General features: G+C 42.2%; 1 protein-coding gene across 2 annotated transcripts; it reads right to left on the bottom strand.

Annotated features, from left to right (window-relative positions):
• Positions 1-28: 28 nt before the first annotated feature.
• On the bottom strand, positions 29-26,113 carry PHTF1 (putative homeodomain transcription factor 1). 2 transcript variants are annotated; one of them, XR_013839630.1, is made up of 20 exons: positions 25,947-26,113; positions 24,962-25,037; positions 23,526-23,582; positions 21,625-21,694; positions 19,668-19,826; positions 17,700-17,865; positions 16,382-16,525; positions 15,251-15,389; positions 13,353-13,523; positions 12,014-12,091; positions 10,090-10,308; positions 8,998-9,126; positions 8,297-8,569; positions 6,627-6,758; positions 5,982-6,068; positions 3,907-4,062; positions 2,329-2,424; positions 1,911-2,036; positions 1,420-1,525; positions 29-852 (listed from the first exon to the last, which is right to left on the bottom strand). XR_013839630.1 is itself a non-coding variant. In XM_079979169.1 (19 exons), the coding sequence occupies exons 2-19, from the start codon at positions 25,004-25,006 to the stop codon at positions 1,505-1,507; spliced, it is 2,268 nt and encodes a 755-aa protein (XP_079835295.1). In that variant the 5' UTR covers positions 25,007-25,037; positions 25,947-26,112; the 3' UTR covers positions 29-1,504. The 2 variants fall into 2 exon arrangements, 1 of the variants encoding a protein (XP_079835295.1); XM_079979169.1 differs by having other exon boundaries at positions 29-1,525; positions 25,947-26,112.
• Positions 26,114-27,513: the final 1,400 nt, after the last annotated feature.

The raw sequence follows: 27,513 nt of genomic DNA, 5'->3' as shown, positions 1-27,513 counted from the left end.
TTGTCATCAGAAAAGAACATAGCAAAACTTCAATGTTTACATTACTTGTTTTATTCATCCAGGTTACTAACATTTAGTTGGACTTGAAGAATATTGTATGACAATAAACAGTTCGTACAAAGCTGTTTGTATAAACAGTATCATATACAAAGTATATCTTGCTTAAGATGCTACAGGCAGTGCTGATTTTAAAAATATTCAACTATTCCATACATACCAGTGACAGTAACCTACTACTCAGTGATAATTTGGTAAGCCCTTTTAGAGTTACTTCACATATTTGTATGTGGATTCAGGAATAAAATTACAGTATCACAAATAGAAAAACAGAAATATGGGTTTGCTGCATGTACATTCAGAAGCTGCCATGTAGGTTCTAAATATTTATGTATGGTAAACCATATGTATACCATATGTGAAAATCAGTACAGCTATAGAAAATTTTCTTGTGTGAAGCTGTCCACAGCCCTAATACTTACCCTACTTGGGAAGGATTGTGTGTAAAGTTCTTTAATCAACAGCTCCCTGCAGTGGGAAAATTTTCAGGTCCAACCCACTTTCCGTGCAGCTAAATGCCAGCAATGGGTGTTGTAATCTATCCCAGCAGAAATTTGGTTCTAATTGCCTCTTAAATACTGTAGAATATCTGCTCTCTCTGGAAGCATATAAACATTGCTGTATTCTCTCATGGAGAGATTGCTTTGCTTGTTCAGATCAGTCTGAGTTCACATAATGAGTTATTTGAAGAATGCTAATCATATAAAAACTATCATCTCTCCTGATGTGTGTGGCAGGCCTACTGTAAACCACCTTCTGGAGCTGTTTGTGTGTTCCTAAGCAACCGCTGCATGCCTGGAGATAAAAATCCATCACCACAAGTTGAGTATATAATTTCCTTCTCTTATAAATCAACATCAGTAGGCAAGGCCTCCAGCAGCTTCTGCTGCTAAGTCTAGTGCCATTTAAGAAAATTTTATTGGAGGCACTTTAAAGTAGGTCAAGAGCAAGCTACCAAAAGGAGGTGATTCTGCCAAAAACAAGCACCTCTCTGAACTTAGAACATAGCACCATGCTCAGCCTCATTTTAAAAACATGTCGCTTAACATGTTCGTAGTATGCATTAAGTTCTGTTCCCCTTACAGGTGACTTAACAGCAAGCCTTTTCAGGTCGGAAAATGACTGGCTTGATGCAGTGGTTTTGTTTATGCAACAAATATCTGTTGTATGATTTCATACTACTGCACTCCATGGGAACTGCAGGCTTGTCAGATAACTTTATTCTAAGAAGCCCGTTTACTAAGGTTTATTTAACCATTTCTTCAGGCCATGGCCTCACTGAGAATAAAATTAATTTATTCTGGTCTTGACAGAATGTATGAAAAACATAAGATGTGACGACTACTAAAATGAGAGAAGCACCTTCAAATGCCATTCCAAGCCCATGCAGGACTGCTGATAACTTTTGTGGCACTGGACGAGGGCCCAACCTTCTTTCTTCTTCAAGTCACGGTTTGATTTTCCACAACTAAAAAATTAAGTAGGCATTGTATCAGGAGAGTAGCTTAACAATTGAATTTTTAAAAATCAATCTAAAAAACCGTAGTTTCATAGTTCAAAACTAAGCCTTTTAAAGCATATACAAGCAACTGTCAGATCATTGTTCATTTGCAGGCTACACACATGAAGAAGCAGAAACCAATGATTTAAACTGAGCAGCCTTCTTTGATTTGGTTTGGTTTGTTTTCAGACTGAAGGTCCAGAATCGTGAGACCCAATTTCATTGCTAACAGTATCTGTTGCAGCATCACCAAGCCCATAGGAAGGGAAGGCTGTACTTCAGTGTATGAACTTGAGTACAGAAAACACCGAACTGAACTAGCCACTCTGCATGCAGACATATCAATACTTACTCTAATGTTGAATCCCAGTAGATCACTTATAACACCAGAGACTGCAGACAGGATCACCACACGAGTAATGTTGTAGATTAAGGGATTCATTGTCAGGCCATACAGTCTAAATGGAGTATCTAACTCCTGCCATCAGAAAAGGAAAGTTAACGGGCTAGTCTTGCTTAGGAACATAGACAGTTGCTTTACGCTGTGGACCATCTAGGTGAGTACTGTCCACACTGACCCTTCAGGGTTTCAGACAGCAACATTTCCCATCCCTACCTAGAAATGCCAAGCACTGAACCTGAGACATTCATGCAAAGTATGTGCTCTGCCCCTTCCCAAATGGGGACCACAAAAAAACCCTTCAAATGGTTGAACATCATTTTATCAAGTATTAAATAGGCAAAGAGTTACATAGTTCTGAACTGCTCACCTTCAGGAGTTTGGTAGAAAGTTTTAAGACGTTGTTCACCAGTGTGAGCTGTTCTTTCTTGTTTGGCTTCTTCTCCATCTTAAGATATAAGTTTATCTGCAACAGATTTTAAAAAAGAACAGTTCACATCTTTTATTGATCCAAGTCTGTCCTTCACCTATAGGAGGGATAGGAGGCATGCTCAGCATAAGCAACAATCCTTCACCCATCCTTAGCCTTAGGCACTATTAACTGAAGTAACTTAATGCTTGCCCTTTTATTAGCATGGTGCTTTTCATCAACTCATAAGCAAAGCAGCAGAAACACAGGCCCCCACAAGGAGCTTTAAAATACACACAAACCTAGATGCAGTCCACAAAATGCTTGAAGTTACCCCCCCCCCAAAAAAAAATCAACCATTTGCCTGCATACCAAAGGAGGGTCAGCAAATTACAATACACCCTAGCACCAAAATGAGAGACAAGCTAGTCTCTCTACCAGAAACGTGGGTACCTCAGAGAAAGGGAGATGATAGACTTAGAAGACAGGTGTCTAAACAAATCCTGGCTGCATAGACAGGTGCTTCATGAAGGGTATGTTGCAAGAGTCCATGTAGCAGGAAAAGTAGATTTGTAGCTTGGAAAGGGGGCAGGAAAACAAGGAATTGGATACAGCATCATTTATATCCTGCCTTTTGTTATAGAACTAAAGGCAGCATACATCTGGTACCAAGGGCTCACCCATCCTGGCACTGACAAGACCCAAACCTGCTTAGCTTCAGCAAGGCAGTAGCCTCATGAGCCTTCAGACCATGTACTGGGTCTGAAAGATGAAAATTAAACACTGAAATTTTGTTACATTTAAAATGTGCAAGTGTGGCACTTTGTAGCCATTAACAAAATGACCCAATATCTTCAAGCCCTGGCTTGAAAACCAGCTTGTTCTTCAAAACTAATAAATTCATTTTATATAGATTTAAGTTGGTAAGCAACAGACTACTTGTGAACTCTGCAAAGATCTAGATGTATGGATATTTATGTCAGGAGTCCACCTACACTTGAGTAGGACCCTGGCAGAGAAACATGCCCGACTGGCATGTTTTATCCCTCCTGGTCAATCGTTCGGGAGCTTCAAAAGCTTTCTTCAGCCCGAACATGACAGCAACCAATGCCAACCAACAGGGGTACACTTAGGGATCCGCAGAGTTTGCGCAACCTGCGTGACAGACCTCAGCAACTCAGCATTTTGGCTAATCTACTTTATTTACATACAAACACACACGGAGCATTGCAACATGGCTCCCTCTCTTTCTAGCATCAGACAGCAAAGAGAAAAAGAACAAAGGACAATAGTCCCATTTCACAGAACACAATAACACAAACACCCTGTCTTTGTCACTTCCCACTCTGTGGAGTCAAAACATACACTGTCATGTGATAGACAACAATCCCATGACTGCAATCATGGAGCAGGAATTCTAACAATTTACAGGCATGAATGGCAAACTGAAAGTGGCAAATAATTTCTAGTGAACAGACCCCAGGTTATCAATTTTAGTTTATGTATTATCACAAGAAGGGTACGTGTTAGGCAAAATACCTGCTCAGTGAGTAGAATTGAAATATTACTATATTTCTTGTTGGTCTCAGAGCCCAGGGATGCCAAACGCAACAAGAAGAGAAGCAGGGCTGTTTCCCAGATTAGGAATTCCCAGTTGTAAGCAGCATTCAAGAATGTCTTGTGACCTTTTAAAACCTGTGAGGGGAAAACACAACAAAATCAGCAAACTGCCCTTTACTAGCTATAACAGCTGCTATAGCACAAAATGGGGACTTTGTTTATTTCTTCTCACAATGCTATTGTGTACCTGTTTAAATACTTCTGATTATCTTTGGGAAAAAGGTGTAGGGCACTTAAAGAGCCTGCACAGCAAGAACACAACTATCATTCACACAAAAGCAAAAAATTAAGTAACAGAAATGCAAGGGGGCTGTAAGAAAGAATTAGCAGGTGAGGAAAATGTAAATAACTCATCCTACCTGCCCCATTAGCTTCTATAGCATCTTCCCTGTCCTATTTCTCAGTTGAATTAATCATATGTCACAGCAGAGGGCTTAGCAAGGGCAGAATTAGGCCCCTGTGAGTTTGTATCTTGCAACAGATGACTGTCTCCAGTCTAGCAAGGAACCTAAACTATGGGAAGAGAAAAAGCTGACAGAGTGGGAAGTGTCCGCCCCAAAGACTTGTTAGCTGAACAAACTTTGAGTTGTTAGCTGAACAAACTTGGTGCTTTAAACCATGCTTGGCCACTTGAGTTCAGCTTTGTATTGGGATATCTTGTCAGTTATGAAATAGATTATTAAAGGAAGCAAGAAGCTGAAATTATTGTAACTGAGTTTAGATGCTACCTTCTCTATAGTGTCATTTAGAACAGCTTGCATTATATAAAAGAACAGCTGGGTGTTTCTCCAGTGCATGTAAAGCAGCCACTATAACAGAGGTGGAGAACTGGATGAGGCTAGCAGGCCAGAACCTTAACTCCCCTAAGCCTGGGTGAAGCCACCACCTCACATGTAAGGTGATGGGCGCATACAAAAAACCCTGCATAGTTGAAGCACCAATCAGCTGATTATGGGCTCTTCAAAGCACCAAACAGGGCACTTTGCAAGGTGAAAGGAGCTTCCAAAGAGCCCTGGTCTGCTCTTTACAAGCCCCTGGAAGGATCAACTGACTACAGAGTTCCCAGAGAGCTGATAGGCACTGACTTCAACCTCTGTTTTCTGCTAGGATGAGCTGTACTATGGAGTTCCGCCATTAGCATAAGCAATCCCAGCTGACTGGTAGTACATTGGTAAGGAAGGCTTGGTGTCACCACTGGGAGTGCATTGCCACTTTAAGGCTCCCACTTGTGTTTTTGAAAATATATTTTTATTAAAGATTTCTTAGTTTACGAAAAAAACCTGCATTGTCTCTTTTTTCAAGATGCGTTTTCTACAGATTAGTTTTATTTGTTGTGTTACATACAGTGTTAGGTTAGGAAGAAAAGAGGGGGGAGGGGGAATGGTGAGTGGGGTAGGGTCGGGTGGCAAGGCTCCTACTTGTTCACAGGCAACTGTGTCTTCACCTGTCACTCACCTGACATCACATAAAATTTCAGGGTGGAACAAGTGGCCGTGGTCTGGGGAAAACTGCCTCTCGGGCTAACAAGATGTATGTTGGACCTAATTAGGCACACAGGCCAGAGATTCCCCACCAGCTCTATAAAGGCCGCTCCTCTGTGGAGAGGAAATGTACCAAATCAAAAAGAAATTTTAGCTATAAACCTACTTTTTTAAAAAAGAGAGAGAACTGTTTTTATCCTGTTATTCAGTCAAAGAACTCCTCTGGAACAGCTTACACATCACGGGGGGGGGGGGGGACTCCTGCCCATTGAATTACAATTTTTTTAAGTGATGTTTGAAAAAATGTTTGAAAAGGAGGAAGAAACAAGCAAATTCAGGTCCAGCTTTTTAGTTCAAGTTTTTTAAATGGACAATTTTCAAACTCTTCCCTTTGAGGTGGAACTCTCCTCACATTGCATCCTACACCCAAATTCAGATGTTTGTGTTAGTACTATATTAATATATAAATTTGATGATCAGCATTGTACCTTCAAATAATTATTGAGATCTTACCTGTGCACAGCATATGAAAGCAATGGAAAGAGCCAATAAGAAGATGGAAGATACAACCACGTCGACAGATCGCTGTGGGCCTCGCCTCTGCCACAACAAAAAAATTGAATTATAAAAACAGGAAAGTATGCAAGAAAGAGAGCAACAGAAACAGTTCTATTTGATTCAGCATTTGCTAATTTTAGTGCTATTGTTATTTTGAGCTGCTTGGAGCTCAACACTGTTGAGAAAATGGCATACATTTTCTATCAACATAATCATAAAAACACAATAGCATATAAACAACTCAACAAACAATGCAGTTCGAAACTGACTCATGATTCAAAGCTATCAAAAATTGCTGCTAAGCACCAGCCCATTGCCAGCTGATACCTTCTCTCCGGGAAGAGACCTCTTCACCAAGTGCAACATGCAATCCCTTGTGGCAGGTCCTTTCTTAGATTTTGCCACAAGGGAGATGGGGCTGGTCTCACTCAGTGCTTGGTGGAACAAGCACTCACTTGAAAACAGCCGCACAGTCCTAGGCAGCAGGCTCTTTCATAGTTTTTGTACAAAAGAGGCATGGCTAGTCTCACTCCTTTGAAAACATATAGTAGCAATTGGAATCTTCTGTTTGGGCTGAGATGCCAATGCTTTTAGACGCACCTTTAGGTAGGACCGGAGTGATAGCCAGATCTTAATGTTTTCAACTTTCTTGAGTCTAAAGTGAGGGATTTCATACTTCCTGGCTTTCCGAGCAGAAGTGATATGGCTAAAAAGTTTTGCAAACAAAAACCGCTGTAAAAGAAAAGTAAGTTTCTGTCATGCACTTTGCTGTCACTTGGGACTTACAACCAGATCCTCCTCTTACCATTACTGCAGTCAGGTTAATAAACAATATGCTAAGGAACCCTTCAATAACATTTCTGCAGGTTAGGAAACACATTACTGCAAGGTGTCAAACATAATCCATTTAGACTCTTTCCACAAACTGCCACTTGCATGCAGAGGGGAAAGATGCAACCCAGTAACATCACACTCATTTTGTGATACTAGAGGCTATCTGGGAGAAAGGAAGTGAAGGAGACCATCAACCATAACATCCTTCTGGATGGGGCTGGGAGCTGGGGGCACTGTTATACAGTGGTTCTGCTCCTTCCTCCTGGGCCATGTTCAGAAAGTGGGGGATGAGTGTTCAGACCCCTGGGCTCTCACTTGTGGGGTGCCTCAGGGTTCTGTCCTCTCCCCTGTGCTTTTCAACATCTACATGCAGCCGCTGGGAGAGATCATCAGGGGGTTTCGGCTAGGTGTTCATCAGTATGCGGATGATACCCAGCTCTACCTCTCTTTCAAATCAGAACCACTGAAGGCAGTGAAGGTCCTGTGTGAGTGTCTGGAGGCAGTTGGAGGATGGATGGTGGCTACCAGATTGAGGTTGAATCCTGAGAAGACAGAAGTACTGTTTTTGGGGGACAGGAGACGGGCAGGTGTGGAGGACTCCCTGGTCCTGAATGGGGTAACTGTGACCCTGAAGGACCAAGTGTGCAGCCTTGGAGTCATTTTGGACTCACAGCTGTCCATGGAAGCGCAGGTCAATTCTGTGTCCAGGGCAGCTGTTTATCAGCTCCATCTGGTACACAGGCTGAGGCCCTATCTGCACATGGACTGTCTCGCCAGAGTGGTGCATGCTCTAGTTATCTCTTGCTTGGACTACTGCAATGTGCTCTATGTGGGGCTACCTTTGAAGGTGACCCGGAAACTACAACTAATCCAGAATGCGGCAGCTAGACTGGTGACTGGGAGCGGCCGCCGAGACCACACAACACCGGTCTTGAAAGAACTACATTGGCTCCCAGTACGTTTCTGAGCACAATTCAAAGTGTTGGTGCTAAAGCCCTAAACAGCCTCACTCCAGTATACCTGAAGGAGCGTCTCTACCCCCATCGTTCTGCCCAGATACTGAGGTCCAGCTCCGAGGGCCTTCTGGCAGTTCCCTCACTACGAGAAGCCAAGTTACAGGGAACCAGGCAAAACACCTTCTCAGTAGTGGCACCCGCCCCGTGGAACGCCCTCCCACCAGATGTCAAAGAGAAAAACAACTACCAGACTTTTAGAAGGCATCTGAAGGCAGCCCTGTTTAGGGAAGTTTTTAATGTTTAACAGACTATTGTATTTTAATATTTTGTTGGAAGCAGCCCAGAGTAGCTGGGGTAACCCAGCCAGATGGGCGGGGTATAAATAATAAATTATTATTCAGTGCTTTCAGTGGAAACCATTTCACTGCCATGGCATTTCTGCCCTACTAGTTGCCCCAAGGCTTGATTGTTCAGACCAACCTGCTTGTATGTTCTCTCGGCAACACACATCATGAAGAAAAACATCCAGGTGAGGCACAGGCGCTCAAGGAAGATGATTGCTGAAAGGGCGACGACCGGAGGGATGGTGGGAGCCCCGCAAAAGATGTATAAAAGTTCTTTTAGAGAAAGGGACCATAACTGCTCCAGGGTCTTGGAGTGGAAGAGTCGATAGAGGAATGGAAGGAAAGCTAAGCCAATGGTAACAGTATTTCCCAGCCACTGGTAACCAGCTCCTTGCTGATAGGCATTGACCTATTGGTTAGGGAAAGCAAGAGCAAAATTTCACAGCCTGCAAGAAATGTTTCATTGTAACAGTTAACCCCCCCCCCAAAAAAAATCTCCCCATAGCAATTTCCAGAATGGTAGCAGTATTAATCTGTTTTGGGGGGGGGGGCAGTGTCTTGTGGCACTTTGAAAATGAACACATATATTACGGTAAGCTTTTGTTGACAACATTTCTCCTTACAATTAAATGGCTGCTGCAGTCTCCCCCAGCCTTGGGTGTCCATATCACAGTCCACCTGTCATGTTTCAGCAGAAGTTGCTAAGGTGGGGGACAACTTGGAGCAATTTTAATTGTTTGCATACAGCAATGATAGCATCTTAAACCTGACCCAAAATGCACAGAAAATAAATGTCATGTTTTTCCTCCCAAAATACACAATGCACATAAACCTTACCTTGCTCATGATGATCCCACTGATCTCCAGCACAGACATGTCCACCTTCTTGCACTCATTCCCCTCCCAGATGAGGGCACTCACTTTGGTAGAGGCTGGGTTTGTGTTCTGTAGCCAGAACAAGTGGTTCTGAGGAAGAAAACGTATCTTGGAGCCACATTCTGGAAAATCTGTCTCTAACATGGGGAAAAATAGCTTCAAAACAGTAGCTTTAGTGACACATTAGCAAACACTTTGCCACTAAGACGTCAAACTTCACTGTTCAAGAGATGGACCTTATGTGAATATGCATGCACACCCTTCAAGGCCCCAGGCACTATCCTTACTGCACACTTTGGATGCCATCATTGCCTATAATAACGTACAGATGGCTTTAACATTATGCAAGTTGAAGGGCTAAGTAATTCTGAGAACAAGAAGCTTCCACCAGATCTATGAGGCCCTATAAGCTGAGTCTCCTCAAAATCTTTTTTGCGCAATAAAGACACAATTGTTTTATCACTTGCTGCTTTGAATCAGCATGGCTTCCACCAATAGTACCACATTTTCTGAGCACTTGAAGGACACAATATTTTATACTTATGCTTTCCCAGAGAGTGCATTTATTTCATATGCAAACTGTACTAATGTCACAGGTACATATCAGAAATTTTCCCCAATTTGACAAACAAAACTCCTTTCACTTTGAAGAATTTCTTTAGTAGGAGGCTTGGGGAATATAACTCTCCAATGCCCCATAGCCATTGCTGAGACTTTGTCACTTGAAAGATCACTGCCATGCACCGAGATTCAAGTCTCCCACGCCATTTATGGAAATCTCCTTAGCCCTGCCCTTGTATCGTTGAGGCCATATAGCAGAATGTGCCTAAGCTAACACTCTGTTTCCTGCTGAGTGGGAATACTCCAGAACGGAACCACAAACCCAACTACACTCCCAGATAAGTGGCAAAGAGAAGTGACTTTTGTGCACAGAAACTCCTGACAAAGGAGTTTCATGCCCTGTTGCTTGAGGGGGAGATTTTAGCAGTTTGACTCTAGCTTTTCATTCACTTAATTTACAGCGATGGGGAAAACACTTCACATGTTACAGACCTGCTGGAAAACATCCTCCTTCAGATCACGTTTGCTTCCCTTTGCTTCTTTTCCTTTGGCTCCCTCACTGTCACTGGTGTAGGAGGAGCGGTACTCAGGCCCGTGAAGCAAATCATCCCACAGCACATCTTCTGTCTCAGAGTCATGGCGGGTGCTGGATGAGTCTCTGTGGGATGCACTGCCACTCCGAGATCCACTACTATGATAGGATCTGGACTCCTACAAGGAAACATCATGCCAACTGATTCAGCTGAGACCAGTCACTAAATGGCCACTTCAATGAGGCCCAAATTGCCCCTGTACACTAGCCTGTACAATGCTTTACTGATTTAAGCTGCAACACTGCAAACAAGCCCAATCCTATTCCTAGCAAGAAAAATGTACAGATTACTCCTCTGTTTAGAATTGTCTGCCATATGTTTTCACTGGGTCTGCTAGCTTAGCATTTTCTACAAAGTCCCCCTGCAAAGGGAATCTCATAACCTTGCCCTCCAGGGACCAGAGAATCATACTGAACTCATGTACTTACACTGAATAGGGTGCTGATAGCAAGCATAAGTATTCTCAGTGGTAAGAAAGGGCATGCATTTCAATCACAGATTGGAGTAATGCATACCAGGCAACTGCTACAATCACTAGCTTCTCAAGTGGTGTACTTGTGACTGAAAACACTCTCCTCCTCTTCTTCAAGTATCCTGGAAAAATCACATGTTTTCCCAAACTGGCTGCTGACAAGGTTTTGGTGAGGATAAAATGAAAGCTGGGGGGAGAGAGACATGGGCACTACCACAAAGTACAAATGTAATAGACAAATGTGTCCTATACTCATCCAGAAGCATTGCAATATGTAATGCAGGACCCTAGAGACGAGCTAAGAAGAATAGGGAGACTACACTTATTCAGAATTTAATTTTGCAACAGAAAAAATAGTGTTCGATAAACCAGTTTATGTGCTAGTTTTCTGCTTTAATAGATTCATTGGAGCTCCAGTGCACCAGTGAAGTCAACATTTTTGTGACTTGCCAGTGCTGGAAGGCAGGTAAGAAGATTTTCTCCAGATTGGTAGAGATTTAAATTTTATTTCATACAGAAATAAATTTGGTTTTAGAAAGGAAAGAGCAACATATCTGCTTTAACACAAGAGATCAGTGTCCAAAGAACACCAGTCACAGAGCACTGTGTGACATTTTGGGGTGAATTTTATTGTCAGTGGAGAGCTTTAACAAAATGCAGTTTCTCAGTAGTAACAAATTTTTAAGCAGTGAAAACAAGAGATCCCCACTGTTGAAGAGTCAATGAAAAAAGCCATTCAAAGTTCAACAAAATTCTCCCATTTCTCCACTCTGATGCTATATAAAATGTCATGATTTCCCTTTTCACCCCCAAAACTAAGTGGGCTACACCTTAGAATCTTGTATTCCTAAAAATAAACTGGCCTGTTCTTTTGTTCGCTTTTAAATAGAAGTGGTACATCACAGAAGAACATTTTACCGTTACAACAAGAATGCATTCTGAGTCTCACATTGGGTATAGCAAAGCATGATGAATATTTGAGTCAGCTACAGGTATACCTAGAGATATTTAGCCAAAAAATGCAATACTCAAGTAAGGAGCACATATTTATTCCCATTCTGCTGACTATGAACTGCTCAATGTGCCTTTTCAGACAATGCAAGGAGCAGACATTGAGATAAAGTAGTATGTTTCAACTGGAAACAGGTGTCATTCATTTCATTTTCCATCATCACCTACCCAATTAAAGTTGCGCTGAAAGGGTCATGTCATTTAATAAAAATAATCAGCAACTACTTCCTCGCATAGGGCTAAAGATAACCCCAAATTCAAAAAGGGTCATTATCTGCATCCAGGCTCTTCAACTTATGTGACATACTGTAATAATCTAAAATTTTGGGTAAACTGGTACCTCATGAATAACTGTTGTGTCCAGTTCCGATTCCTCTATGCTGTCAGAGTCTTGCATAGATTTCACGACCTCCTTGATCTGCCTCAGACCACAAAAGACAGTAAGTGCAGAACTTTTACATGTGGGAATGAACGTACTGTTTCTTATCTTCCCATTTCTCTTGTCCAAAGTGTATGTGTGCTTGCATACACCCCTACATAAACATAACCAGGGGTGGGGGCTTAGTCCTAATCTTGCTCCTTCACCACCTCACTTTGCCATTTCTTCTTGCCTTCCAACTTGCTATAAAGTGAAGTGGGGTCTTTATGCGAGTTGTAGAATGCTGGAAAATCAGGGTTCTAAAACCCATGGGGAGCCACCATAGATACATACATCTTGCCATCCATACTTCTGAAGTGTACAATGAAAAGGCAAGAGTAGCTAACAGCATTGATATATCAAATGGTACTTTTGCATTACTTCCTTGTGCATAAGGCACCAATAGCTGGGATTTTTAATTTTAAAAATGCAGGTATATGAAGTCACCTAAATAGCCAAATGATTTCCCTTAAGCCTATGACAACTGCAAACTCTAGCTGCCACTTAGGAGACCATCTCCTCCTGTTTTTCTGCTGCCACCGCAGACACCTTGATGTTATATAAGAAGAGGGACCTTCTTATATAACTTTTCTGGACAGTTATTTCCTTTCATTAACAGAAAATGAGTTTTGCTTTAAAATTAACTTTAGATAGCTAGAAATGTGAAGCCTCTAATCTTGAACTACTTACTCCTATCCTTAACATCTGAAAATACTGTTATCTAAGAAGTACTTTTTAATAGATTTATTTTTATCTTCATGTCTAAAATCCTTACGCTTTATTTTCTTTAAGTACCATTAAACTCATTTTTCGTTCTGGGTTTACTCTAGAACAAGCAAAACTACTGAGTCTACAGGGATAGTGAGTCAGAAAAGGCCTTTGGGTACCAAAGGGTACCAAAACAGAAAGGCGTCATCCTAGATGTCAGTGTCAGTTCTGTGATTCTATTTTATATTTTATTATGTCCATCTAGAACACAAACCGTATCAATACATTAAATATACTAGAAAAAGTGGCTTTCATTTTATGTCAATTCCCAATAAGCATTATTCATTTCATTTTCAGGCATCCCCAAGTACTGAGGAGTTGAAATACATTTAACAACGTGGCAGCATTTAATCCAGGGCTTTAGGATCAAATAAAATTTAACAGCATATTTTCTAGCTGCTTCTGATCAAAGATGACACCCAACCTGAGTCTGTGGAAGTGGAGTAATTACTTCTCTAAGACAGCAATCACTGTTACAGAAACTGTAACTTACCTGTGATACTGATTGGTTTGGAGAAGCAGAAGTAGTAAGAGAAGGTTTCCTGCTCTGATTTTCACTAGGGGCACCTTCTACACTTCTGCGCAACAAAATGTTCTGACTCACAGCATCTGTATCCTCCTCACTTGACAGCTCATCAGAAACCCCAGAGCGCCTGGCATTAACCTGAAAAGAGTACAAGTTAGAATGAAAGCTAGTCAACATCATGCAGATCGAACTCGGCATGTTCATGTAGCATAATCTGTGTAATAGTTACCAGTAAGTAGAAAACTGCTTGTTAATAGTACCAACTAAACACTACAGTGGTACCTCGGGTTACATACGCTTCAGGTCACAGACTCCGCTAACCCAGAAATAGTACCTCGGGTTAAGAACTTTGCTTCAGGATGAGAACAGAAATTAGCGGCAGCAGGAGGAGGCCCCATTAGCTAAAGTGGTGCTTCAACTTAAGAACAGTTTCAGGTTAAGAACGGACCTCCGGAACTAATTAAGTACTTAACCTGAGGTACCACTGTACAAGCAAACAACTGAAAGGAGTGGAATTGCAACCAAAACTTTAGTTTCTGCGACATATGGTTATCAGCATGGTTATTACTCTCCTAAAAGCACTGCCATTTGCTCCAGGCTGTGAGACAGAGGGCTAAGTTGCTGTCACAAGAACCTGCACTGCTATTTTCCTACATGGTAGCATGGCAAAGTAATCTACCATGTTGAAGGAGTTTGGATGCAGTGCAGGTATCCCTACCATCAAGGGGCTTTAAATCTCAGCTTGGTCATGAAACACACTGGGTGACATTGGGTCATTAACTGACTTTCATCTTTCATCACTCATTACAGGTGTGTTCTGAGAATAAAGTTTGTGGGGGAACCACATGTGCCACCCTCTTATCCTTGGAGGAAAGGTAGGATTAAAAGAGATAATGAGGTAATATAAGTCATAACAGAAGTTGTGTTGTACGAAATTAACTTATCTTTTGTAATTCGTATTAACCTTTGGGTTTTTTGTTTACTGTTTCTTTTTGATTGTTTGTTTGTTTTACAATCAATAAAGCAATTAAAAAAAGGAGAGGTAATGAATAATGATAAAGTAAGTAATAAGAATAAAGTAAAGGTAAAGGGACCCCTGATCGTTAGGTCCAGGCACGGACGACTCTGAGGTTGTGGCGCTCATCTCGCTTTACTGGCTGAGGGAGCCGGCATACAGCTTCCAGGTCATGTGGCCAGCATGACTAAGCCGCTTCTGGCGAACCAGAGTAGCGCACAGAAACGCCGTTTACCTTCCCACCGGAGCAGTACCTATTTATCTACTTGCACTTTGACGTGTTTTCAAACTGGTAGGTTGGCAGGAGCAGGAACCAAGCAACGGGAGCTCACCCTGTCGTGGGGATTCGAACCACCGACCTTCTGATTGGCAAGCCCTAGGCTCTGTGGTTTAACCCACAGCGCCACCAGTGTCCCTAGTAATAAGAATATGTGGTAACAAAAACAATTCTTCATCCAAAGTAGCCTCCTAGATGATTTTGCAACAGGGGTAAGTCTCAATCCAAAAGCGGGGGCTGAAGGGCGTTTGATGGCAGCCTCAATCTAATCTCTTCCCTTGAGGGAATTTACAGATTTAAACTCCACAGAAGAAAAAAAAGACATGGTTTTGACTTTCTGAGCAATATCTAGGCAGGATGAAATTTCTTTGCAGAGTATATTATTTCCATGATTAAATAAATGGCTAATCATTTTAATGATCTATGCTTGCAGCAACAAAGTACATTTTACAAAGCTGTATTCCACGCTTTCTGAAATATGTGGGGGATTGTGATATATATCATTGTTCCTACAAAACCCATTTGACATTTGCATCTGGAAAACTAAAGCATCAAACTCATATCATATCTTACCAGGGTTTTTTCTGCACTAGGTAAGACCGCCTCCTTGGACCGCTGCAAGCTATGCTCAGATCTGGAAATCCGGCGTTTCACACCACTGCTATGTTCTGTTTCAGTCCCTTTATCCGCTACCCGTCTTCCCCTTTTAATCCTAAGGACAGAAATGCTATAGATAGCATGTCTTCTTTCTACACATTTTTAAAGTGAATTTGAGATGCTTCATAGGAAGTGATCCATACACGAAATAATAAAAATAATAATAAAATCAAGAAATGGCAGAGGGAATTACAGAATTAGCCATTTCTTTTTCTATCAAAAAAATAAACACACACATTCACTGGCTTCTTTCTTTCTTTCTTTCTTTTTCTTGGAACTAAAAGAAAGTGTTCCAAAGTTTCAAACCCCTGGAGAAGGCATGGGCAACAGGCCAGACATAATTATATACAAGAGAAATTTCCCATTGCTATTTTAAAATCTACTGAAAAGTGGACTCTTAAAAAAGATGAACAAAACAATTCCTCTGTCTGACTGAAAACCAGTTGGGAGAGTATTAATTCCTCTCAATAACACCTCATCTTTTATCCCAAAGAGAACATAGAAAAACAATGCAACTCTCTCCATTTCAGAGGCAAATCACAGTGTGGTACAGTAGCTAGAGTATTAGACAATTAGACAATCACTGGGGAGATGAAGGTTTCAATCCTTGCTCGGCCATGAAGGCCCTTGGGACTGCCACAGCCTAATCTATCTTGACAGGGTGATTGCAAAGTATGACGGTAGGGGTGGGGCTTTTTCAGTCGGAACTCACCAGAACACAGTTCCAGCACCTCTCAGGTATGCGCCATTGCCATTAGAATAGAACAAGGGAGGTGTTCATGGTGAGTTCCAGGCACCTCTTTTTCTAGAAAAATAGCACTGGGTAGAGGAGAACCATTTGCACTCTCTTGAGTGTCATTGCTTCTCATGCCTAAGCAAGGCCAACTTACATCATTTAAATAAAAACAACTAAATCACCTACAAAAGACAACATTCCATAAAATTAGAATATGATGTAACAGAGGCAAGGTCAGCAGATAGAAAAATATTAGATAATATATATATATAATTGCTACCTCCTGAACAAGCCAACACTACCAACCGTACCCCTCCCTGCTCCTTCTCCGCAATACTGAGTCAAAGAAGCTGCTGATTCTGGATGAAAACTCTGACGGCTCCTCAGATCTGCTGAGTTTGTCTAAGGAAGAGTATGGAATGCTGCCATCGCCTCCTGCAAATTTTCGCATTTTCCTACATTAGAAAAAATGTTTTAGCAACAGATCAGAGTTTTGTAAGATGGCCATACTCTCACTCCTTGCAGAATCCTTGACACATATTACATAGGTGGAAGACAAACATTACCAGTGTGAACTTAGTGTGTGTGGCTGTGTGTGCATGGGTAGAGTCAGATAAACACATGGGAGAATGAGTGGAGATAATCCATTGTGACCATAATGAACTGATTATGAAATCTTCTTTTCCTCTCTCTCTCTCTCTCTCTGCCTTCTCCCAGCAGTAGATTGATATGGCTGAGACAATACCAAGGGTCTAAGCCATGTACTGCTGAATCTGGCATTTCTGTGGAACCATAAAAATACCAGATTTCCTTCCAGTGTTCTTAAAAAGAAATACTTGCAAAGGAGCAAGATGTGCTCTTAGGAATTCCCAGTTCCAATAAGTCTTGGTAATGCCACTGTGGCTGGAATGATGAACATTGTTTGGTCTGTATATGCCCTATCGCAGTACATATCACTCTTCACCTATATGATCCTATCTCATTTCCTTCCAACAATTCCCAGTCCTATTGAACTTGGAAGCAGGGTGGGTTCAAAGAGAATTCTAAATCCCCAACAATGCCTGTAATAGCAGTAAGAACTGAAAATACAAATGCACTGCTTCATTCAAGAAATGACAGATACATCCACCCTAGAGTTCATGTCATCATGTTCTGCCTGAACCTCTAAGAGTGGAATCTAATCACAACAAGGGTAGAGGCCGACCCTATGAGCTCTGCTAGGCGTCCCAGCCAACATGGAAGGGAGAATTTATATAACACATACACTCAAGGACACAAAAAGGTGACATTTAAGTACAGTGGTACCTTGGTTCTCAAACTTAATCCATTCCAGAAGTCCGTTCAACTTCCAAAACCATTCAAAAACCAAGACACGGCTTCCAATTGGCTGCAGGAACTTCCTGCACTCAAGCGGAAACTGCGGAAGCCACATCGGATGTTCAGCTTCCAAAAAACGTTCACAAACTGGAACACTTACTTCTGGGTCTGCAGCATTTGGGAGCCAATTTGTTTGTCAGCTAAGCCATTCGTGAACCAAGGTACCACTGTAGTGCCTAACCATATGTTCTAATTCCAGCAAGCACCTTAAAAACTGAGACCCTTTCCAATCTACTGACTTTGCTCTCTCACCTCCTTCTCCGTCCAACACCGCTTCCATCAATTCCTGATGGCTTCGATAACTGTGTAGATACTATTTGACAGTGTACAGTCCCCATCAGCAGCATAAGGCACAATGGTCCAATAATTTCACTTGCACTCACAACTGGCATCATGTAGTACAACACAATTGCTATGACTGAAGAAGAAAAAATGTATGTAAGTTGTCTGCCAGGCAAATCTTTATTTTAGTAATACAACATAAAAACACCTCTTTATTAATGCTGGGAGCCTTAATCAAGTGAATACTACTACTACTAATAATAATAATAATAATAATAACAATTTGTATACCACCCATCTGACTGGGTTGAAGATTTGGAAGACTGGTGACTATCTACAGGGAGCTCTCACACACATCCAAAGCCAGCACTTAGCAGGGGATCTCCCCCCACTGCAGTTGATGCAAAAGGGGGCCAATCCTGCTTGGTCCAAGCACATGGAAGAGCTCTCTCTAGGAAACTCTCACACCTGAACTTGCTCATTTTGGCTGAGCACACAACGGATAACAAGGTGCTACTAACGGGATGGTTTCATCCTTCAAAAGGAAGGGGGGAAACTTCCTTTACTAGCTTCTCTCCAGCCAACTAAACATGAATGCTTCTCCAAGGCAAAGCAGTGACTACTTTTCAAGTGGGAATGGGCAGCATAGATACTTGCATACAGGGGAAGTCCCTAACTCACCGAAGGTTTGAGACCCATTGGCTACCCTCACCTGGTTAGCCGGTCATAATGTGGTTTCTATAGTATACCTCTAATGTGGCCTGTTCTCCCAACTTCTTAACTTCTAGTTGTTTCTGAAATGTAGGGTATGATAGCAGATCTTGTAAATCTGTAAGATCATTTCCTAACAAAATGGGAGTAATTACCTGATATAATCCTAATTGTTCTTGAATCATTTGCAAGGTCCATATAGGAACTTTATATGTGAAACCACATCCTATAATCTTAGCTATACCACAAAACATCTATTAATATATCTTACCACAGGCTGTACAAATTGTGTGGCAATTAAAATTTAATCATAGCCAGTTCTAACATATATGCATTCACATGGCACATAATATAACAAACTTATATTCTCAATTAAGTCTCAAACAAACAGCACACAGCTTTGGAATTGTTTAATGGAAAAGCAATTACCTGACAACATGCTCTCTACAAAAGTGTTTACTTAAACTTTTAATCTAGCTGGGATAAGCACTCTGAAGCATTACACTCTATCAGTGGAATCCCTGAATGGAGTAGAGTCTGGTACAAAGACAATATTTAGGAAAAAGACTCCCAACTAAATAAATATTCCTTCTAATTCATCATTCCCACCATGGATGGTATATTATTAAGACGGATAATTTACAACAAAATTATTTGCATGACTTTTCTCTCACTTTGAAAAGAACTGGATAAATGATGAAAATCAGGTAACAATGTGTTTATCAAGTGCTGTTGCAGTCCACACAACAAAGCTTGTGTTCTGCGATCATAAGGTTACCCCATGACCAGCTTTGATCTTTCTTCCTCATTGGATCAAAGTCCATTTAAAGCTGGTCAGTGATGGCAAAGAGGAAAGTGATAGGAAACAGAAAATGCAAATAGAAGGGAAATGATACAAAGGGGAGACAGAAATGAGGAGAGTGTTGCAAAGCAAGCTCAAAAGCGAGCAGACAAGAATCCTAGACTGCTACAGGGACAGATTCTCTCTCAAAACCACTTCTTTTCCAAGATGTTAAGGAGCAAATGCACCACCGAGCTGCAAAAGTGAAGAATGATTTACGATTGATTCCTGACTTCTTGATTTTTTGCTTGCCAAAGTTTTCCTCCAACTATTTGCCTGGAGCAGGTCTGTTAAATTTGATGGATCAGATTGATGATACCATCCTAAAATAGGTCATCTTGTTTTTCCCTTCAAGCTACTCTAACATAATCTCAATCTTTACTCACCTTGTAGGAGATAGAGAGCTAGCAGCCATGTAAAAATACGCCAGGAAGTTACTTGTATCCACCACTGGCTAAAAAAGGGGAAGAAAAGCACCCGCACAAGCCCTTTTCTTGTCAGAGATGTCCAAGGGATTTCAGGTTTAGCTTTGGCAAATGTGGAACCTAGAAAGCATACATGAAAAACACAGGTAGTTTATCTGGGAATTAAGGGAAAATCCATTAGACTTTTTTCCTCCCTTACTCAGTCTAAGACTCCCTTTAAAATTGTGGATGTAGGAAAATATTTGCAAAACTTCATGGCCACTCAGGACTAGTTCTTATAAATAGATAAAGTGTGAAACCTACACCAGGGAAGTATCATTTCAGACTAAGTGGGAGCTCATGTAACTGAATAATTGTTGCTAAAGGGTGGCATTTCTGCAGTTAACCCTCCCTCCCCCATTGCAATCTCTAGGAAGATCACCCACCCTCCAGCAATCTGGCTTGAAAGGTTTTCCATGCCAATTGCTTAGCAGGGAGAGTGAAAATGTGCCTGTGTGCTGCATGGGTTGTATGGGTGTGGCCATGTCAACCATTAGCATGCAACCCCTGGAGGGTTGGCCAAATGGGAATGCAGCTCTTAAATAAAAATTAAAAAGTTCCCTGCCCCTGCTATAGACAGCAAGATGTAAAATGTAAACGTCTTCTGCTAGCGCAGTTTAGAATGCTCTTCTGCAGTTCTAATCCTATCTGAAAGGGTGGTTCCAAAATATACTATTGGGAGGCTGTTGTTCACCTGCTTAGCCAACGGGGTCCCTGAAGGGTTCCATCTTACTCTATTTAACATCTAGATTAACTTCCTCCAATGTAGTACCCTCCATATGTTTTGGACTACAATACTTATCATCCTGGACTATTGGTCATGCTGGCTGGGGCTGATGGGAATTGGCATTCAAAATATCTAGAGGCTGTGGAAGGCTGATCTACATGAAGTGGGAGATCACACCGGGAATGCATGCCATCAACATGCTGATTTCACCCACATTTCCCTTTCCATTACATCAGAATAGGTGCAAGCTAACAAAGCGAGGCTTCATCAAAGCTATTATCAGTAAGTAGGAAAACAAAGATATGATTAGGTGTTTAGTCTGTTCTGGTTGAGGTCGTCACACCCCTTGAAGAAACAGATCCTTATGAGTGTGCTCCTGAACACAGCATTGCTGCTGGATCGTCAGATACCGGCTGGGGCTAGGAGAGTTGGTGCACTAGGAGTGCCATTTCCTGGAGAAAGCCTATCTGGCCACTGCTACACATGCATTTGTCACTTCTAGATTAGTTTACTGCACTCTACATAGGGTTGCCCTTGAGAAGTGTTTGGAAAGTTCAGCTGATGCAAAATGGAGCAGCCTGGCCATTATTTGTCACTTGAACAAGATTAGAGTAATACACTTTAGAAAGCAATTTATACTGGCTGCCAATTGGCTTGTGGAACCAATTCACAGCACTTTTTATTACTTATAAATCTGAAAACAGTTTGGGACCAGTTTACTTACAGGGCAATTTTCTCCCAACCTAATCCAGCCTGTACACTGCATTCATCACTGGTCCTATTGACTTTAGAAGTGCAGAGATGCTGCAAAATGATTTTTTACTGTGCCTGCATCTTCCTACACTAATGGTCCCACCACTCCTTTCAGTTTTCATGAAATCATGATTTCAACATACTTTTTGATTGTGTTGAGCTTTTATGATTTCTCCCCTGCTATTATTTGCTTACTATTTTTATTTTATTTTATTAATTATTATAAGCAGCTTTTTTTGGCCACTGGTCCGAAAGGTGGGACAGAAATTTGTGGATAAATAAAATTAAAACTGTACTAAATGTCATACCTATCCAAAAGATGAAATAATTACCTGACCTCCCAGACTCATGTAAAATAGTGATGATGAGCACAAATGCAGTTATTCACACAATACCTACCTCTGATTAAATCAACATCTATAAGATCAGGCTGAATGCGGCCTTTCTTTTTGGGTTTGTTTTTGAAGCCCTATAAATTTAATCATAAAGAATGAGTAGATTTTGTGGTGAATATAATAGGCTGTCTACTTGTATCTCCTAGTTCTAATCTCATTTGCAAAGAAACTGGCTTATAAATAATCATTCATGTCCTCTGGGTATTTGAATTCCTTACACTTATGCGTGTATATGCAGCACAGAGGCTGTGTACTGTCACAGGACTTCTGAGATGAGGTTACTTATTTATCTAGCTTTTTATTTATTTTTAAAAAGCAAATTTTATGCTCACCCTTTATATGAAAATATGAGAGAAATGAATATTTAAAAGTACACAGACCTGAGAACATTGGGGTGGGAGTCATGGGGCATGAAATGAGGTTTTTTGTGCCTTGCACTAGTTCCTGTTTCCTACAGTACCTCAAGCCTATCATATTTTACAACCTACTATCCCCTTCCATGTAATGTCTAAAACCATCCAGAACTTTCCTGCAAAATTTCAGCACTACTGTAGATAAAAGCCTAGTAATTAAACACTTAAAGAAATTCAGGTTGCCTATTTATGCTTAATCTGCAAAATAACTAAAGGCAAATAATACAGTTCTTCAATGAATCAGTTTGTATTTGTGAGTGTAAAGGACAACTCTCTGTCAACAGCAGCGAAATATAAATAAAAATATGAAATATGTAATAGATGCACTCATGTCCTGCTGGCAGGCTTTCCATGAGCATCTGGCTGGCCCCTCAGAGAACTGGAGGCTGAACTAGATGGCACTTTGGTCGGATCCAGCAGAGTTTTCATTATGTTCATATGATCCCCCAGGGAAATATGCCACATATACATTTTTGTTAGGCTCTTCAGGCCAACAGTCACATAGCTGAAATTTAGGATCACCATATTTCAAACAGTGAAAGTCCGGACAGAAAAGTTGTTGACTTTTTATGGCTATTTTTATGGAAAATCGGCAAAAACTACACTGCTGACATGGGTTGCCATATGTCCAGATTTTCCTGGACATTTCACAATTTCCACACGGACACTGCTAACAACCAAATTATTCCAGATATGTCCAGGAAATTCTGGGTGTATGGCAACCCTATGAAATTGTACAGTTACAGCTAGTACTTTGTTGTGTACTAACATTATGCTGTGGGCAGGATTTCTGCTTTGCCAGTGGTTGGACTAGATGACCCTTGGGGTACCTTCTAATTCTACAATTCCGTTGTATTTCAAAAAGACTAAAGTACAGGCAATTTCAACCTTTAGCTAATCTGCCAAAGATATGCAAATCTCTCAGTCACAGGTTATTTGACCAAGTACAATTATTCAAAACAAAAGAAGCCAGGCCAAGATAAAACCAGGAGAAAATGAGCAAACTCCCACAAAACACAGTTATTAATATAAAGGTCACAATCTTCATATCATTCTCATCCAGATCAGATCCTTTATTGTGATTCATTTCTGTCAGAATGAAACACACCTAGTTTGCCAGTTCTTCAGCATAGTACAGCTTCTTTCTAGTTTCTCATAACACTATAATCTGAACCTAGAGCTCCACTGACCCTTTGGGATCAAATTCCCAGCAACCACAGACTTCATCACTTATGGCAATGAGGCTGCATCTGCACAGCTGTCTTCAATGTTGCAGTGAACTAGAAAGCCATTGCTTTCCATGTAGAAAGCTTGTGTGCACCTTCAGAACTTCCTAAACCACAAGTAGCCCTTGGATCAGATCAGGGCAACTGTAATTAGGAAATATCACATGCTACACAATCCTCTTGGGCATGCTTATTCCACATGCGTATCTATTTGTCAAAATGCAATGTACTTTTGAGTTCTGTCATTTCACAAAATAGATTTTTACCTTCATCTCAGTTTGTTCTATAGATTTTTCCCATATCTGCTGATCATAGGCTCCAATCTGAAAAAGAGTTGTGTTAGTTAAAGAGGAGTCTAGGGAACTAAACTGCTTCCTGTATTCTACTTCCATCTCCAAATTCAAAATATTAACAATACAGACATTAAGTAATTTATCAAGTTATTACCCAGGATCCCACTATTTAAAACTATGGGCATGAAAAGCATTGTGGGAATGCAGGGGGGGGGCAAACTGTATGTTTTAATATTTGTTCCATGCCACCCCAATATCCACAAGTGAGATTCCAGGGGCCCAGGCACTTACCCAGGGTTCATATTTCCACAGTAGAGACAGTGGTGACATCATGATGTATAGTTTATTTACACATACAAGTGTTTGTTAATTTGGGGTTTTCATCAGCTGTACGCCATAATCATCACAATTATAACAAATAAAGGCTTGACATATCTCACTTTGCATGTCATGAGCCTATCTCATATATTAGTTTCACCTTTTAAGTTGAATTACTGAAATAAATGAACTTTTCCACGATATTCTAATTTTTTGAGTTTCACCTGTATATACAACCTGAGCCTACAATACAGGGGCTTCCAGCATTATACTACAAGAGGGTCCTGCTTCTCCCATGACCAGTTGTGGATCCCATCAGAAATAAGCCGTGGCCCTCTTTCCCCCTGTCCCAGCTTGCTGCTTACAGATTTGACACCTTTTCCCTCAAATTTGTATCAGGCAAAACCATAATCCTAATCCTTCTACCACTACTGGCCTTTGTCTCTGCTAACTATCTCTCAGTGGAAGGAGATAAAAGAGGCCCCACCCTCTCGCTGTCTGGCAGAGCCTCTCCTAATGGCCCATATCCCTGCCTTTGCCTAATGACACAGCCATTCTGAGCAACTGAATCCCTGCTACATCCAGCATGGGGCTTAGTTAAATTCTAATGCTTTCCTGGTTCCAGAAATTTAGGAGAGTATTGACATCTCCAAAACTTAAACAATATAGTACTAACTTATGAAGAAAGCCTCCAAAAACCTTTCAATATTTTATAAGTTAAAGGAAATGCTGACTCAAGGGGAATTGGAATTCATCATACATCAAAGAAGATAATCAAGGAAAATGCATACATAATTATACTTTGTGCATAATAATTTTCACACACCCATCTTAAGAAATCAATCTATGCCTAGGTAAGCATGTATAGGATTGCAGCCTGAAGCACAGAAACTATCTACAATAACTTTGTAGCAGGCACCAAAAAATGTGGTCTGCAGTACCATGTTCAAAACAAACATGAATATTCTTTAGAACCCTCCTCCTTTCCCCTCTTCAGGTACAGTTTTAATTACAACCTACAGAATGGGGAAAACCCACACACATCTGTACAACAGACGAAAGTAATTACAAAAATAAGCCTCAAGACTGACCTTTTTTTGGTACCAAGCAATGGCATCTTCACCATTTGAGGCCATCTGGCATCTCCAAAATCAATAATCAAATTACCTGAATAAAACAAAGAGAGCTCATTATCCAAGCCTAGGATCTTAAGCACCATCCAGGGGACAACCTGAGGGTGGCATCAGAAGCCGGTGCCCTTGGCCAACTTGGTCCAAGGCCAGCCAAGAACAGTACAGCTGGGCTGGTGGCTCTAATCTTTTCTGTTGCATAAACGATATGCAGGTGTTGCTTTTAGAAGAACAGCTTGTTTTAATTTTCCAACGCGTTTTAAATCATAATCCTCCCGGGTTGCTGCTGCTTGTATTTTTAACGGAAAACTTAAAAAGTTTTACGGATGGATTCGGCTTAGGAATCACCGCCGTGATGCCACAGGGATGCTCCGGTGCAAAAAAAAAAAAAAAAAAAAAAAAAAAAAAAAAACCTCCTCTCGGGAGGGTTTTGAGATGCGCATTCCCGAGCCGATATTGAGAATCGATCAGGTTGCTGCGCATTCCCGAGCCGATATTGAGAATCGATCAGGTTGCTGCGCATTCCCGAGCCGATATTGAGAATCGATCAGGTTGCTGCGCATTCCCGAGCCGATACTGAGAATCGATCAGGTTGCGACGCAGCCCTTCCCAGCCTTTTCTTCCCATTTGCACGCGGGGAGCCGCAATCTTCAGCCAACCCAACCACTCCTCTGTTTAAAACTTCCCTTTTTCCACACGTGGCTGCAGAGCTCCCTTTTTCTCTTCTCCATCCCTCCTTCGCCTCACCTCGTCGACGCCCAGCCCTATACCCCCCCCCGTTCCTTTCCTGCCCCTCCGAGCCTCACCCTTTACCCCACCCCGCAACACACTCACCCTGCCTCTCTCCTATCCCAGGAGCCCGCAGCCGCCCGTTTCCACCCTAATCCCGCGGTCCTCCCCCCGCCGAGGCCTAGCGCTTGCCCTCCGCCGCTCAGTGGCTTCTCACCGTTACCATGGAAACGCGGAGCGGCGGCTCCAGGGGAGAGACCAGGCTCCCGGCCCGATCGGGGGAAAGGCCGCAGCCGACATCTTTGCTCAGGGCGAGGCAGCGCCAGCCGAGCGCTGCTGCCCCCTCTGATCTTCTCTTCGCCGTTCGGCAAAAGGGACGTCGGCAGCAGGCAGCGGCAGCCGAACGCCGAATCCAGGATCAGCAGAAGCCGGGGGCGGGGGGCGCGGAGCGCGAAGTTGCGCGTTAAACGCAAGAGGGGCGAAGGGCTCCGTGAGAGCGGGGAAAGGAGGGGCAGTGGGGCACTGGCCAGTTGTGGGGGAGGGGGTAGGGAGCGAGATAAAGAAAGCGGAGTCAACATCTGGACTCCGCCAGGTTCCTTGTTGGTGCACAGCACAAATTAGTATACATGTAAGTAAGTTAAGGTAAAGGTACCCCTGCCCGTATGGGCCAGTCTTGACAGACTCTGGGGTTGTGCGCCCATCTCACTTAAGAGGCCAGGGGCCAGCGCTGTCCGGAGACACTTCCGGGTCACGTGGCCAGCGTGACATCGCTGCTCTGGCCAGAGCCAGAGCCAGAGCCAGAGCCGCACACGGAAACGCCGTTTACCTTCCCGCTGGTAAGCGGTCCCTATTTATCTACTTGCACCCGGAGGTGCTTTCGAACTGCTAGGTTGGCAGGCGCTGGGACCGAGCAGCGGGAGCGCACCCCGCCGCAGGGATTCGAACCGCCGACCTTTCGATCGGCAAGTCCTAGGCGCTGAGGCTTTAACCCACAGCGCCACCTGCGTCCCTCCCTAAGTAAGTTACTCATCATCAGTTGTCTGCATCAAAAAAAAATAGTTGATCTGTTAACTTAAATACCACTCTGTAATTGCAAAAAAGTTGTAGCTGTTGACATTCTGATGAGTTTTTTTAAAAATGTATTTACTGTAAAGGTAAAGGGACCCCTGACCATTAGGTCCAGTAGTGGCCAACTCTGGGGTTGCGGCGCTCATCTCGCTTTATTGGCCGAGGGAGCCGGCATACAGCTTCCAGGTCATGTGGCCAGCATGACTAAGCCGCTTCTGGCGAACCAGAGCAGCACACAGGAACACCGTTTACCTTCCCGCCAGAATGGTACCTATTTATCTACTTGCACTTTGACGTGCTTTCGAACTGCTAGGTTGTACTTAGAAGCAAACGGTGCTTGCACGTAGCGGCCGGGGGAAATATCCACTTTATAGGCGCGTGGCTCTTAGTTCCACGAACCTAAGCAGCCCATCCTGTAAGAATTTACATGACTACTTCATATCTAACTCAGTGCTGCACCTCTGACAAATCTCCATTGTGGCAATAGGACTCTGAAGATCATGCAAGCACAGCTGTTATAAGCGCCTGATCAATGCAGTTGATCAGACTACGTGAATTTTTTATAAAACCAATCCCTACAATAGCTCTATACGTTCCATATAGGCTCCTCAGTGCTGCTGCTGACACTGCTTTTGGCTTAAGGGTTGCACGCAGGTAATCTGGGAAATTCACCTCTTTAGCAGTGTTGAGGCAGGAGGACAGTTCCATTCCTCCAC

The sequence above is a fragment of the Podarcis cretensis genome (assembly GCF_951804945.1).
Source record: "Podarcis cretensis genome assembly, chromosome: 6".
In the NCBI taxonomy this organism is placed as follows: Eukaryota; Metazoa; Chordata; class Lepidosauria; order Squamata; family Lacertidae; genus Podarcis; species Podarcis cretensis.
The sequence above is the reverse complement of the archived record's forward strand: the minus strand, read 5'-3'. Positions and strand labels throughout refer to the sequence as shown.

Bases quoted from the DNA above. Each gene is read 5' to 3' on its own strand.
- PHTF1 (XM_079979169.1), bottom strand. From the start codon at position 25,006: ATGGCCTCAAATGGTGAAGATGCCATTGCTTGGTACCAAAAAAAG. The intron at 10,309-12,013 runs GTACCAGTTTAC...GTTTCCTTGTAG, and splicing joins ACACAACAGTTATTCATGAG to GAGTCCAGATCCTATCATAG. The intron at 9,127-10,089 runs GTCTGTAACATG...TTTCTTCCTCAG, and splicing joins AGGAGGATGTTTTCCAGCAG to AACCACTTGTTCTGGCTACA.